We start from the raw sequence: 15,994 nt of genomic DNA, 5'->3' as shown, positions 1-15,994 counted from the left end.
AAATGCAAAAGTCATAAAGGTCAAGCGGTTCTTCTAGCCCCCTCCCCCGGTACATGTATGTACATATGCTGCCCGACTCACTTTGACTGTGTGTGCGGTCTGAATGCGACAGGCTGGAATATTTTCCACACAATAAAATTACAGCATAGTTTCAGCATTTTCTCGTTTTCCGTGCTCTCGCATGCCCCTGAGCTCGGTTTCCGCCTTGACGCGGCCAAACAAAAGCCGGCGTCACCCGGGAGGACGCAAAAAGTTGAGCAAAATGTCGAGCCGCAACTAAAATAAACTCACACAAAGAGACGTGCACGCACACTCACAGAAGCTCTAGTGACACACGCGTGTGTGCATGTGTGTGTCGTTAGACGCGTGAAAATTTGCGCTTTCCGGTTGCCATTTTTGCGGACGACGCGTCGCTTAGTCGCATTTTCATTAATTTCATTTGGAAAATGCGGCTAAGTGAAAGCCTCAACTCGGGGTAAAAAACAAGGCAGAACGGTTGGGCAGTTTTACCGACTTTGAGATGCACTCAAAATTTTTTTTAAAATTTTTTGTTGCAAAAAATGTTTTTGATAAACTATATTTCTGCCAATAATATGTATGATGAACACGTGTTTTGTTCATATAGGAATTTTAATAAATAAATAAAGAAAGTTCTTTTGCTTGCCATCAGGGCAGCGAACTGACCCCTAAGGTCACCACTGTATTGACATGCAAATAATTTTACATATATTTATCTCCATATATATCGGCGGGAAGTTAATTTATTTGAGTTTTATACCATGAATTATACCGGAGCTCACATCTTCCTTCCGCAACTTGCAAGTTTGGGGACTTCATTTTCATCTGTCAGATACTTCTGGCTCACTCCTTCATCGATGGCGTCGAGTATTTCCTGCTGTTTTCTCAATTGTTTTTTGTTTATTCTAGGTATTTATTGCTGTCTGTCAAAGATGACAGGATATGAAATGTAAAGGAATTAGTCGTCAGAACTCAGGAAACAAATACTTACTCTGGATTCTCCACTGTCAAGCACTGCCAATCTCTGTCTTCGGGCGCAGTGTCCTCTAGGATGGCTTTGAGGTGCATAACATAGTTTATCAAATTTTTGCGCCCAGTCTCTGGGTGCACGATCCGAATGAAGCGAACCGCCTGCGCGGGGAAACGGATGATCTGCCAGGTCTGCGATACTTGAAATGTGCTATTTCCCACTCGTTTCCAGTGAATCCTGTCGCAAGAGACCTCCGCGGCGCAACTTAGCGCGTTAACTGTGTAATCGTATGTACCCAGAATATGAAGTGTGTTGATTTTATACCAGCAACTCAGCTCGATCGACATCTTATTGCCTTTGATTATCAACCGGTGCGGATGCTTTTCGGAGACGGTAACATCCACCCCTGGACACGCTATGGCACGGTATGGCAGATTCACCGGGGCGATCCCACTATCGATCGCGTCGAGTAGTTTTTCCGGCTCGACGATTCCAGTGGGACGCACCACACGCAACAGGTGCTCGGCCGTCATGAGCGGGAGACGCACGAGCGATACGACCGAATTTATGTCCACGTCCGGATTGTGCAGACTCCATTTACACACAGCTCCAAAGATATCCACTTCGGGAGCAACGAAGGTGTCCCGACTCAGCACTTCCTCAAGGGATTCCTTCGACAGCACTCGGAATGAATAGTGTTTTAGCAAATCGGACGAATTGCGGTCCACGAGCTTGAGGCACTCTTTGGCCAATTCGTTCAGATTGTATCGGCGTGATTCATCCAGGACCATTAAAACGTTGCTGGTCTTCAGATTCTGAATCATATGTTTCGTTATGACTGACTCGACTTCCACTAAGCAATACATATTGGCCAGACGTAGCACTTTGACGCTGGCATCCAGGTTCAGCTTGGAGATTGTTAGCTTGCCCGAATAAAGATAGCCGAGGATTACCTTGAATGCCTCCAACGGCACCTGCAGCAGCGGTATTGGGCGTTCCTTTGACTCGGCCAAGGGCCCGTAGAGCAGGGCGCGGAAGTATTCACAGCGCGCAGCCAGAATGAAGCAGTGGGCTGGCAGGCGCTGACCCTCCACCACGAACGACACGTCCGAGTAGAGCTCGTTCATGCAGAGGTTGCCCAGGACACTCAAAACGCGTTCGGCGAAGTTGATCGTGGTGTACTCGTTCTCGTTCTCCTTCTCATTCTCGGAGCACCGTCTATTAAGGGTGACGGAGGCCGAAAAGGTCGCGTTGCTTTCCTGGCAGCTGGTCATTTTCGCTGGAACTCGGGAACTGGAGCGTGTCTGTAATTAAGTCTGTAATTGAGTATAATTTTGTAAAAATTTGGTTGTTTCAAATAAATATCAAATATGAATATATTAATACTTTTTTGACAAGATTAGTTTGTTTCGTTCCTGCTCCTGGCCTGTCATACCCTCTCCCAATTTGTAAAACTGCACACGTTTTAAAAAAGTTTGTCCTCAACGTGTACATATATAATTATTATAATTAATTTTAATATACCCTATATATTATTGCCGCGCCGGGCAACGCCTCCAAATCTGGGGCCGTACGTTTGATAAGCCTCCCGCGTTCAATAGGCCTCCCGTGGTTTGTTCTTCAAGTTGGTTTTATTCAGGTGTTTCATTTACAATATCGGGGCGGGTTGTTAAACTATGGGAGCTAGAGCTAACAAACTTGTACCGCTTCAGTAAACTTTTTCCGCTGCCTTTCTTTTCGTTCTTCCTCTTCCTGGCCTATAGCTGCCGTTCGCCCTGATTAACCCTTTGCTCGGCGCTGTTAATGTTTGTGCTGTTAACGTCTGTGCTGTTAGGCGCAGTGATATTTAGAGCTGTTAGGCGCAGTGATATTTAGAGCTGCCACTGCAGTTTCTGCCGTAACAGTATATCAATGTAATACATAATATATGTTATATGTACATGATTTAAGTATTCCAGTACGCACGCTATGTACGATTATGTACATATGAACTTATGCTTGGCTTGTTAACATTCTTTGATATCTGGTCTTCCTGGGTCCAGGTGTTACAGAGTCCTTATGTTTCCTTCTTTGGACCCTTCAATGGAAGAAATTTATTCATTTTGATTTCGAGACTTGAACATTCATTTGAAAATGGCACTGTTTGGCTTCTGGCTTAATTTTCTTCAATTATGGCTATTCGGACGGACATAAGAAGGCGGCGGCGGCTTGACGCCCTGGAGCCTATGCCTCCGCCTCCGCCTTCGCACTTGAAACCAAAGTCATAAATTCTCTTTTGCCAAGTGATTGTTGGAAACAATTTTCTCCTTCTCTATATCCCCGTACTTATCCCCCAGTTGTATTGTCTGCGTGCTGTGGCCGGCCGAAAGCAATTAAACTTTACACAAAATATTTAATTGATTTCCCGAAAACCAAAATCTATTGGCTTCTGTCATTTTTGGGGGAAAACATATTTCTCATTCATTCACTAATTGATATATTTCTGTCAGAATTGTTAGGCCTTTGGGGGGGTTGCATTTTTTCTTCTTATTGCTTAATGGCATTTAAATGTACATACTCGTATTTCCCACCAAGCATGTCACATTTAATTAAAATCTCTCTGGGAAGAGCACAAAAAATGTATGTCCTGGCAGGGCACAAGCACAAGGAAGTGGAGATTATCTGTGTCTGGGAATTTTGTTTGAGTGCGTTCATTTGTCGATCCGGGAATGGGGAGTATTTATACCCTGATGCCAATTCTTTGAAATATTCGCATGTAACTTTAGTCGATGTAATGACGCCGAATTTCTTAAGCATGTGTCTGCCATTCGATTAGATGTCAATAAAATGTACCTCTAGATTTTTTAAATATTTTTTGTTGATTATTTTTGGCCATTTTTCTTTGGCAATTGGTATTGGATAGTTCTTATCTATAGAGAAGTGTCTCTGTCGTTTGGTACAGTCACTCCGGAACAGTCATTGAGAGTTTATATTCATCTCTCTCTATGCTCTGCCCAGCTTGACTCAGATTGATTTTAATTCCCTTTATATATCCGTTTCCCTGACTGCCCAACTCTCTTATAGTTTTCCCGCTAATGTGCCCTCTTCTAATTTAAATACTGTTTCTGCTGTTCAGGACCCTTCGCCCACGTAGTCCCGTAGTTGGCCGAGCTTTCATTTGTTGCTTAATAGCTTGCTTAAAAATTAAAAACTAATTTACCCGAATTAAATCAACACACGCCGCAGTGTGGTGCCCCGTGGTGGTGGCGGGAAATAATTTACAGCCTCCCGTTTGGGGTATGCCACCAATCTGTTCCAGGGCTGGACAAACATGCCGCAGCAGGTTGACGCAGTGTGGCAGCCACAGTATAGCGGATGCCGCTTGCTGCCACGTTCGGCAATTTGCATGAAATGCGATTTTTCCTACAGCGAAGCGCAGACGTTGCATAATATTTTCTGTTGTGTGTGAGGGGTGCGGAGGCGGGTTGGCGAATGTGGGGGCGGTTGAAGTGGCGGGTGCCCAGCCCCGAAAAGCATGCAATGGAATGCATTAAACGGGCGCATTATGCGCACATTTTGATGCGGCGCCTTCCGCCGTGTCCGCAAGCGGCACGAGGGACGAGGCACGCGGCAGGCGGCAGGAGTCAGCGTTTCGCTATTAAAAGTTGTGATGCGTAAAATCAGTATTACAGTTTCTGCCCCCGTCTTTCACACTTTCGACTTGCCACCGAAAAACTTTAAGCGTTAATCAACGTTGTACTGTGCCGCCGATGAGCCGATAATGAAGGCATTGTGTTACCCCAAAATTTGGATCAAAAGTCCGGGTTCAAGCTCTGCAAAGTAAGAACCTCTGTATGGAAGGGCTTTAATGAAGCTGGGAACAACTAAAGTTTACATATATACCTTGCACATCCCCGATTCCTTAGAAACAGGGTACTCCCATCATTATATACAACACCGTCTGCTGCCCATATTCTACTGATAAACTGTAGGCCAAGATGATTGTTCAGTGATTATAATTAATGCAGGCCAGAGCATATGCACACACTCAGAGACGCACCGATGCACAGATATGATGCTGATAGCAGTACTCTCTGCAGTCCCATTGGGGAATCTGCAGAATGCTGCAAACTAAACAATGAACTCCCTCTAACCAGCCAACAGCAACACAACCCATTCCCACAACCAGGAATGCCAAAGAACCAAGCAACAATCCGTCCATCCATCCATCTTGTGTGTCAGGCATTTGATATTTGCTCGGGGAAATCCCTCAAAAAAGATTTCTATAGAGTTTTCCCATGCGGACTGACTGTTGTGTGCATGGTGTGAAAATGTGGAATGGCTGCTGCTTCCACATATTACTATTTATGTATCTATAGCTGCGGTTTTTCTCAGGAGACTATGCATATAAATGGTTAATAAGCTGGATGATATTGTGTGGGAGTTGATGGAGAAACGAAGAAAGAATTACATTTTATAAAGATATATAGGAGAATTAATTAAAGTTTGAAGATCTGCATTTCATGAATCAGCTCTCTCGATTTTAATTAATTATTGTATTTTTCATGGAATTCCATTTAGCCCACCCTGTCAGTCAGTCCTGGCCTGGAAGAAAGCTGACAAATTATTTATGTTAATTATAGTTCCAGGGGGTGTCCCAGTTATCGCCGACCGTATTCCCAACTGTTGCCCATATAGTATTTTTGCCATTTTCCATTTTTCTCCTTGCCATTTACCATTTTTCTCTTGTTTTTTAATTATTTCTTTCGTAAAGTGTTAATTTCTGTAAGTGGCTAAATTAAGGAATTATATGGAAACAATGGCCGGAGCGGAATTAAATTTCATGCTTGGCCAATTGCAAGAATTTAAAAGTTTTCAACGTTTTCTCGACATTTCCATGGATCTGTGTGTGTGCGTGTGTGTGTGTATACGGGCATTATGCAATATCCACAATCCACAATTAGTTGTGCACTCAATCCGAGATGAAAACAGCACCCACAACCAACCACCCCAAAGTGGCAGCCAACAGAGCAGAATGACACCCCGATTAGCACTCTCCTCCGCCCTTGGGGGGCCATGCCACCCACTTTTCCCAACAATTTCCCACGGTGCCCATCAAGTTGCTTGCTAAATGTTGGGCAATTAGTCGGGCGGTAGCTGTTGTTTACTCCAAACTGAAAATGAAACGCAAAACGCAAAACCAAAAAGCGACTCCGATACTTTAATCCTGATGCTGTGCTGATTTATGTCTATCCTTAACCGATTCGCATATTAATCAGTTGACAACAAAACGAAATGAAGCCTCAAGGTTGTCTGGGCCGGCAAAACTGATGGAAGAACAATACCGAAACTCTCGATGACTCTCGTTCGAGAAGGTGGTTTTTGCCAATCAGAAACAATATGGAAACTTTTCGGGCCCCTCTCAGAACGCTTCAGGATTGGTTTGTTCGCGGACTCTTCCTCCATTACTTAATTAATAAAGCCACTGTGCGTAATATTTGACTTTGATGGCAGCCCGTCAGCCATGGCCCAGGTACAGGACTCATACTATACACGCACACACACGCACAGGGAGGTCTGTGTCTGGGGCCGTGGCAGGTGTTTGTGTGCTAATGAATGAATATTCCCCGCCACCAACTCCTCAAAAGGGGTTCCCAAGGCTACTTTGGGGGGGATTATTGTAATTGGAAAGTTGCGCGGCGCGGCGTGGCGAGGCGTTGAGGGGCACCAATTCTCAGAACTCGCTTGGACAAGATTGGAACGTGGCTTATGGAGTTAGGGAAATGTAGAAACCTAGCAAAAGTATTAGGTTTATCTTCTTTAATATGCGAATATATGTAATATGTAACTCCAAGGTGTATGGCAAGTGGAGTGAGTCTTACTGGGAGAGAGCAATGGCAAAATGAAAAGCCCCATTTCATTCTAATCCATTTAATACATCAGTAACAAGGTTCTGCCCAATTTCCCCCATAAGCCTAATAACTGCAACTTCGTTTGCCCCATTCGACTTCTCATTCGTTCAACCTACTTACGGGCTGACAAATGTGCCAATCGAATTGTGCAACATCCACACCCTGATGCCTCGACCCTGCCTGCACTGCACGACTCAATCAAAAAGTTCAATTGCTCGAACAGTCGGGGGGTTTAGCTCCCAATCATCAGCATTTTGTGGGCCTACTTTTTGGGGAGTGCGGTGGAGGCTTTATTAAACGATTTTCCGCAAATAAATCAATGGCTCTTGCATTCTTTGAGCTGACTTCTGACTCATAAATATCAAGAGTAATGCAAAATGTTGTCTACTCTTTTGGCGCTTGGCCTGGCTTTCGTGACGTGTAAGCGGATTGGGGAAACTTCCGAGCTGCCAAACTGCAATTTGCCAAAACGAACCACGCCCCAACCCCCTACCCAACTCTGTTCTGCCCTGCCCTGCCCCATTAAATGCATCAAGTCCAAGTCGGTGCACACAAATCCTTTTCGCAGCTTGATTTATGGTAGCCCCGGCTGTCGTTGCCGGCTGGAAGGCGACCAATTGGGCCATCATTATGGAGGAGGAGGCAGTCTCATGCAATTTGTCAAACTTTTGCAGCTACAGTCACAACAGGAGTTAAATGAGCTGTGTAAGTCGAAGACATTCTAAGTAGCAATTATGCAATTACTTCCGGCCAGAGGCGGAGGGGACTTCATAGCCAGAGGCACTCGTAAAAATGTATTCACTTCAGATACGAGATACCCAGGCCATCAAACATGCGCTCTTTGGTTTATTTGGGCACCACTTTATGTGTCCAGATACACAGATAGACAGACGGTCATGGCAATTGGATGCGAGAGACTGATGAAGGATATACTCACAGTGAGTCGTAAACATGTTGCCCAGCGAATTGCAATCAAAAGTCCGAGGCCCAGAGCAATCACAAATCAGCAACAGTTACTCCGACTGTAATATCTTCAACTAAACAAAGTACAGAACCCGCAACAATCACAGATAAGACCTCAAAAGAATGCCTGACGCCTGGCAAATTAAATGTAAATTTGTTAAACATTCTTCAGCACATTCTTCTGCCAAGTTCCATCGATGGGTAGCAAAAGGGTCACAAAGTAAACATGCCTCTAAAAATACGCCTTACCTCTCGTGGGCTCTATAAAAATACAAGCAACACAAAAAAATATGTAAAAAAGAGAGGGCAAACAGTGGCTTAACATGGCCATTTGTCTAGGACCTGGGATGGCAATAAAAAATGTTGTCTTGCTTTGTACACGAAAAAAAAGGCCAACAAGACGTGGCCCAAAACATTTGTGTTTACGTGGGCCGGCTATGACTACGACTCCTAGAGGAAGAAACGAACATGCAAAGTAGCTGCCGAAGCAGGCGGCAGGCACCTTTGGAACCCCACAAACAAGGACTATAGCCATTCGAGGCGGCAGACAAATTTCGTTGAGTACTCAAGTTTTTTTATAGTATTCCCTATAGAGCAAGGGCAATGATAGCTTTGATAACACAGGGAATTTGTAGCATCGATAATTATCAATATTCATCGATTATAATAGCGATTTTTGATAGAAGTGTGCAAAAAAGATTGATTTGAGGAATCAAATGAATGAGATATTAAAGTGAAATTGAACTTTTTGGAACGATTTATTTTTATATGAACGATGAAACTAACTTTGTAGATCAAAAACCCGATATGTTTCGATAACAGCGATAATAAGATATTCGATATTAGCATTGATATATTCTTAGAGAAGTACATCCCGTGAATCGTGAATATATCCTCATTATTGCCCAGAAGTTCGGTTTCTTACATATGGTTTACCCATAAAGGGTATTCATGTAACCGCTTTGAAAGCACACCCTCTCTGTCCTCTTCTCTCTGCCTGCTTCTTGCTGTTTATTATTGTTGCCGCTCTCAAGAAGCAGTTTGGAGCATTTGCGGTCTACTCTCTGAGGTGTTCTACAAGCCGAGCACGTCTCTGCTCTGCGGGTTGCGGTAGAATGCGAGGGAGGGTCCTGCAGGGTCCATGCAGCTTTGGGAGAACTGCGAGTGGGCTCTGTACATGAAGGCTTGGAGTGAATGGTTATTCTACATGCAGATGCAGGTTGAAAAGTGCACTGGCAGTTGGACTTTTCGGCATGGCTGGTGTTTGTTTAAGGCTTGCCTTGCCTTGCCTTGCCTTGCCCTGCCTTGTCTTGTCTTAGGCAAAGTGAGGGCTCAAGCAGCTAAGCGGCTTTCGTCCAAATGCTAAAAGTTTTTCCCCAGCCAGGCGTGGAAATTTGTTGAGCATATTTTCAGGAGTGGATAATTAGGGACATGCCTTTTCTGCCATGCCACGCTTCTGGCTCTCTGCACAAACAGTCCTTGGCTTTAGAAGGAAGTCCCACTTTGGCTTGGGCTTGGGCTGAATGTCAATGCGGTTGGCAATAAATTTCACTATTTCACTGACACTGCACTTTTGCTAAATGACACGGGGCTTAGCCACCAAAGACTTTTGCTTTCTTTTGTAAGCCCCCGACCGCGAACCGCTTTCTTCTTAGCGTTCAGCCAAGGTTTATTGAAATTTTGTGCATTTCTTGCACTATTCCATTGTTTGGGGGCGTGCCTCACATATGAGTCTTCCTCCAAAAAAGGAAGAAACCAAAAGTTTTCCCTGTCGCTGGATTGTCAGCTGCCTGCGGTAGGGTTTGGGGGCCTCCATCTCTCTCGTTTGGCTTGTGGCTAGATTCGAAAACTTTTATCTAACATGTGTGGTAACATTTTCCGGAGGTTTTCCGCTTTGCCAGTTATTCATGCCCATACATTTATCCTGCCCGATGCCTCAAAAAAAGTTTCTCGTTTCGCTAGAAACTCTTCGACAAATTACAGCTCAAGTGGCGGAGAATGATGACAGCGATTGAAGGTCACATATGTGTGGAAAGTACACTCTCTTCACTATTATTAAAACTAATAAAAACAATCAAGTAAAGTATTTTTTCCAAATTAGATAGTAAAAACACACCAGATCATTGATACCTAGAGATTTATGTCATTACAGGCATCTTTTGACATTCCATGTGGGGATTAGATGATACAAAATATTAGCTTATGGATTTTCTTATGGATTACCTAACACTAAGGGACAAAGGGATACTTTAAGAGAGTTTCCAAACTCCAAAGAACCTTAGGAGCCAGATGATAAACTCCCGAAAGTCTTTTCCCAGTGTATAAAGCTTTCCATTCAGCTCACGCATCAGGTCCCATGTCAAACCTTAACCGAACTGTCAGCTGACGTCCACAACAGACAGCGCAGCAACACACCTGACAGCACCTGATGGTATGCTCCAGCCCCAGCACCCGACACACATGGAAGGTAGAGAAAAATCTGTGCCAACGATTTACAAGGGGTGTGCAGACTCCTTGAGAATCTCTAGGGGGAAAGAAGTATTAGGCGAACCTCAGAAGGCCACTCAAAATTGTTTACAATGCTCTCTCAGTTTATTCAGTGTTTGAGTGAAAGTCTGCTAATAGTTTGTGTAAATAGGGTCCATTAGAGTGTACAATTTCTTAGAATCAAACGCGTTAGCCATTTCTAAAGAGTGTGGTTTTCTTAGAATTTGGTTATGTTTCGTGTTTACCATTTTAGTCGAGTGTCAGTTAGAGTAAAAGTGTAAATGAGTGTAATTTTCTCGTACACTTTTACTTTTTCTTGTCCTTACTGTCCTTGTCCTTCTTTCCACCACTGCCCGGTGGACAGGAGCTCAGATAACCGCCACTCATCATGCGCTCAAAGGCATCCATCGGATCGTAGTGGGAATAGAAGGTCTTGTACTTGGCCTTGCGCGGCTCATTATGAAGAACGTAGAGACAAATCGGTGCAACTAATGCCAGCACACAGGCCACCTTCAAGTTTCGCAATGATTTATTCAGATGCGTATCGTGCATTGGGAACTTAAAGACAGGTTTTGACTGAAAAATACATTAAATACATACATACATAAATACATAAATAAAAATACATTCTCAATGTTTTGATTCTGTTTTCTCACCTTTTGCCCCATTTTGCCGATTTTTTTATATTCTAAAAATCCAAAATAGAGGTCTTGATTCGTCAACAGCTTGTACAGAAATGGAATGAAAATTTTTTTCCAGTTGCGAAGTAAGTAAATGCAAAGTCACCGACTACTTGGTCAAATGAAAATACGACTAAACCTTTGAAATATTTCAAGCAGTGCTGGTAAATGATTATACACTTGAACTTTACTGCACTACCTATAACCTAGAGTGGTCTTAATAGCTGAATGGCGTTAGACTTTGCTAACTGACTAGCTGGAAAAACATAGACAGCCTTATGGGAGAAGCATGCAGTGAGAGCGAGAGAGATATATATATGTACGTTCATTTTGCTGGGAGCAGCACTGCGACAGATATGAATGTTTTTTTTTTTGTTGGAAAACATAGTTTTTCACAAATAGTACTTCAGTTACTCGACTAGATGGCTACGAACATTAATTTTGCGTTTTGTCTATCATGATATCTCTCTCTTGGCAACACAGTTAGCAAAGTCTTATGTCATCTTATTTATTTGGACGTTGACATGCAATGACTGCATCTTTCAAGAGGCGATGCAGTTACTGCACCGTCAAGTGGCCCGTGTGACACCAGCAGAAGGCTGTTACGCGCGGATCCCAGGCAAAACGCAGCCCTCCTCCCGCCCAACCGACCGAGGGGCGCTGCCGCATGACGCGCGGTGCGTAGCCGAACCAAACGCGAACATGCAAGAAAGATAGCTATTAGACTAACATTCGAGGAAAATTAGTACTAAACTTACTAAGAAACTAAGCATGCAATCAAAATACAAATGCCACTACAGTTACTAATTAATAGAAAGGTGTGTGAGGATTAATAATTTAATAAGAGGAAGAGAATTAGTGGTGGATATAATATGGTAGAGGGAATTATAATCCGAGCATAAGACCCTAAACGGTTCATGCAAGGAATAATTCGATCTACAAAGTGGAAGGAACAACGGTATAAAATTTCTAGTCAGTCTAATAGGAATCGTGAAGTTTATGCGGCTCAACAGATCAGGGCTGTCTATGTCACCCCTGATCAAGTTGTGCATAAATATCACACCAAGCATTTTTCTACGGTTAACTAAGGATGGGAGGTTTACTAATAGTAGTCTACTAGAGTAAGATGGGAGTCTTACACCCGCATCCCAGTTAAGGCCCCGCAGAGCAAAGAGTAAAAAGTTTTTCTGTACTGATTCTATACGGTCCTGGTGTACTTTGTACTGAGGGCACCATACACAGGAGCCGTATTCTAAGATCGGACGAACAAGCGAGATATAGAGAGTCTTTGTTATATAGGGGTCGTCAAATTCCTTTGACCACCTCTTTATAAACCCAAGCACGCCCATGGCCTTATTTACCATGGTAGAAATGTGTTCGGAAAACTTTAACTTGGGGTCTAACATAACACCCAGATCATCCACCAGGGTAATTCTCTCAAGAGAACCACCAAATAGGGTGTAGGGAGCCAACAAAGGGCTAGAACGATGCAATGTCATAACTTTGCATTTCGAGGCATTAAGGTGTAACAAGTTTGCACAACACCATGACTGAAAGTTATTGAGATCGGATTGCAAGCGAGAATGAAATGAAATGTCCTTGTACTGGACACAGAGTTTAACATCATCCGCATACATAAGTACTCGAGAGTATGTTAATACTGAAGGTAAGTCATTAATAAAGAGTGTGAAGAGTAAGGGGCCTAGATGGCTGCCTTGTGGTACTCCCGAAGAAACCTTTACTGGTAAAGAGAGGAAGTTTTTGAAGAGGACTCTTTGAGAACTAGAACAAAGATAGCTAGAAATCCATCTCAGGAGGTTGGGCGGAAACCCTAAAAGGTCAAGTTTATGCGCTAAAAGGGAATGGTTTACAGAGTCGAATGCTTTACTAAAGTCGGTGTAAATAACATCCGTCTGTAAGTTACATTGAAAGCCTTTAATAATGAAAGAGGTAAACTCTAACAAGTTCGTGGTGGTTGATCGCCGCCTTATAAATCCATGCTGAGTTGGAGATATAAGTGACTTGCAGAGATGTTGCAAGTGCGGAGTTAAAACCTTCTCAAACATTTTAGGAATAGCGGATAACTTTGCTATACCTCTATAATTATCCTTTAAAATTACTAGATTTCGAACTGAAGATAAAGTGTATGCGTAAATGATTTTTCTTACAATTTAAATTGCTTAAGCATTCGGTATATTGCTTTAAGATTGCTTAATGTTCATTTAAATTAACAAATTAGAAAATCTTACAAAAATGTTAGCTTTTTATGTCTCTCCATGACAACTGCATTACGTATTGCCTTTCCTCTCAGAATAGCACAAAAAAATTTCTTGTCAAAAAGTCAATTGAGTTGGTGTTTTTCCCCAATACAAGAAAATTCAATTAAACGAAAAGAAATGAATTAATTTGATGGCCTTGCCATATGGGGCTTTGCAGGGGCGTAGACTGAAGGGGCCTCCTAAAATATACAATAAACTGACTACTGACTTTTAGCCTGCTATGATCCCAGCTAAAAGTACTCCCTGCGTGACTGACTGACTCTTGGCTAAAGTTTAGGGATATTTGCTTAGCTAGATTTGCTTTTGAGCCCCTTTGTACTGCCTCTGTGGTAGGAACCTTTGGACAATGTCCAGACACAGCCAACAAACATTTTTACAACCCAAAGTGTGCGTGGGGGGTGGGGGGGACTGGGCTGGAGACTGGGACGAGCTGGTGGTTCCGTCCGTGTAAGCTATTTTTAAAGAGGCCTCGTCTGCCCCATAGCAATTTATTGGCATTGCCAGAACTCGAATCCAGACTCCGTTAAGGCCAAAGGCCAAAGCCAATCTGTCAGTCGGACACTCAGCTGCGGTAACACTAATTTCATTTGGTTTCTTCATCCACTTCTTGAATCCTTAATTCATCAAACTTAGATGTGGCTAAGTATCTTTGATCATTTATAAGCATTTAATTCAAGTTGATGAATGCTGAAAGTATATTTAACGAATGTTACAAATGACGAAGAAACGGGTTCTATTCGAAAAGCAATTCTTTGTAGGTCATTGAAGTCCTTCCTTCTTTCTATTCATCTGAGTTTATTGTACCTTTTTACGCCTCAATATGTTGGTTTTCTTCAATTTCTTTTTACACCGCAGTGTTTTCGTGTATATTTCAGCTTTTGATTCAGGTTGCAATGTGCAACCAAGTGCAAAGACCTAAAAATAAAAAGAAAGCCCCAAACTTGTTGCCCCCACTGCTAATCAGGGCACAAACATCCTTTCGACTCCAGTTTACGATTGTGGTAACAGCTTCTCATTCTGTGGTCACACAGTGATGGCGGGGAGAAGTCCCCTCTCTCTGCTTGTGGACCTCTGTGGACCTCTTGGTCCTTTGCTTTCATAAGAGGGATACAAATAGCTCCTTCTTCAGTTGGAGTGCAGAGAAAAATCATCTGCTTCTGTGGTTTCCATCTGTGCATCAGAATTAGTTCATAGAATGAATGGTGGATGGGGCTCAAATTTGTTTGCTTTTCTGGTCTCAATGCGGGTAATTATGCAGTGGCAGTGGCAGTGCTGGGTCACCCCGAGAATCAATTATTGACTCCACATGTTGTACCATAATTACACGAGAGCAAGACATGCTAATTGGCACGAAATGGTGGCGGATAGGATGCGGCCAAGACTACGGTCTGCGGAGGAGTCGTGTCGCTGATTGCCAATATATTCCCTGGTCAAGGGATGTGTGAATGCTGCTTCATTAAGACTATGTAGATGTACACGGATTGTGTTTGCGGCCGTGTTGACTCTTGACTGATTGCAGGCACGGATACATGACATTTGACACTTTGAAGGGGTCAAATTCAAGGAGTTCCTGCTTATCCTCTATTGGTTATGTTAGAGACAAAAAGAATTGTTGGAAAAGTAGAGGAACAAATATACAAAGCACTTCCCAGAATATCTGAGGGATTCTCTCTGAATATTCTTTCTTTATTCAACAAGAAAATTGACTTCCCCGAAATTCCTTTAGAGCCAATCAAAACCCGTTGCCACATAATCTGTGAACCCTTTTAGGGCATGGCATCTTTTTCTATGGCCCATTTCAAGACGCTTACCAAAACGTGACAAATTCCACTTGGTATGCAAATTCAAGACATTTTCTTTCAATTCCTGTCAACTTTAACGATTTGTCCCTTGTTCAACTTAAAATTTAAGCCACATGACACATCCACTGCGAAAAAGTGCCACTAAATTGAACAGAGAACACTCCGAAACGTGTTGTTAGTTGCGTTTTTCTTCCCTCAGTGTCTGTCGCTGTCGCCATCTCTGTCTGTGTTTTTTTTTTTTTTTTTTGTTTGGGGAACAGCAGCACCTGGAGCAGTACCTAATTGCTGGACGGGAATTCCGAAGAAAACAAAATGTTCTTTGAATTGTATTTTACGGATTTGATGTTCGTTTTGCGAAAAGTTTTCGCTTGGGACTCTGGAACTCTGGATTTGCATTTGGCAATTAAATTACCAGGCTAACCACTTGGCAAAAATACGTTTTGAGCGTTGACTTTTTACTTTTTTCCGACTGTCGACCACTGCCCACTGACCATTCAACTTTGACCGGACGCGAACGCTTTTAAAATCACGTTGCATAGGCAACATTGGTGCATTGAACTGTCGCCCAGGTTTGATCCTCCGGGGGCCGCCGCAAAGCGAGAGACAATTTCAATATGTTGTGTGCCTGATGGCGTTGAAGGCGATTATAAATATAAGCTCTGTTGCCCTCTCAGCGCCCACCCACAGCCAGTGACACTGCCAATGCCAATGCCAATGCCAATGGCTTGACAAAGGCAAAATGGCTTGCATACTCGTGGGCGTCTTCTATCTGTCAAGAGAGAGAGAGTCTATATATCTTTGCTATCGCATGTCGAGAAACTTTCAAGTGTCTTTTGGCCCAAACAGATCTAATGAAATTTGAGTAGAAATTTGAACTTTTAATGCTTCACCGCCTACACACACA

The 15,994-nt window shown here is 43.0% G+C and overlaps 2 protein-coding genes across 3 annotated transcripts; both read right to left on the bottom strand.

Moving 5' to 3' along the window:
* Positions 1-611: 611 nt before the first annotated feature.
* LOC108164247 (BTB/POZ domain-containing protein 9-like) lies at positions 612-2,631 on the bottom strand. 2 transcript variants are annotated; one of them, XM_033393982.1, is made up of 3 exons: positions 2,513-2,631; positions 1,010-2,304; positions 612-941 (listed from the first exon to the last, which is right to left on the bottom strand). In XM_033393982.1, the coding sequence occupies exons 2-3, from the start codon at positions 2,260-2,262 to the stop codon at positions 932-934; spliced, it is 1,263 nt and encodes a 420-aa protein (XP_033249873.1). In that variant the 5' UTR covers positions 2,263-2,304; positions 2,513-2,631; the 3' UTR covers positions 612-931. The 2 variants fall into 2 exon arrangements, with proteins under 2 accessions (XP_033249873.1, XP_033249872.1); XM_033393981.1 differs by lacking the exon at positions 2,513-2,631 and adding an exon at positions 2,375-2,442.
* Positions 2,632-10,412: 7,781 nt separating this feature from the next.
* Positions 10,413-11,095, bottom strand: LOC108161574. The gene is made up of 2 exons (XM_017295862.2): positions 10,986-11,095; positions 10,413-10,905 (listed from the first exon to the last, which is right to left on the bottom strand). The coding sequence occupies exons 1-2, from the start codon at positions 10,995-10,997 to the stop codon at positions 10,636-10,638; spliced, it is 282 nt and encodes a 93-aa protein (XP_017151351.1). The 5' UTR covers positions 10,998-11,095; the 3' UTR covers positions 10,413-10,635.
* Positions 11,096-15,994: the final 4,899 nt, after the last annotated feature.

This window comes from Drosophila miranda, chromosome 4 (genome assembly GCF_003369915.1).
Source record: "Drosophila miranda strain MSH22 chromosome 4, D.miranda_PacBio2.1, whole genome shotgun sequence".
Lineage (NCBI taxonomy): Eukaryota > Metazoa > Arthropoda > Insecta > Diptera > Drosophilidae > Drosophila > Drosophila miranda.
The sequence above is the reverse complement of the archived record's forward strand: the minus strand, read 5'-3'. Positions and strand labels throughout refer to the sequence as shown.

Bases quoted from the DNA above. Each gene is read 5' to 3' on its own strand.
- LOC108164247 (XM_033393982.1), bottom strand. From the start codon at position 2,262: ATGACCAGCTGCCAGGAAAGCAACGCGACCTTTTCGGCCTCCGTCACC.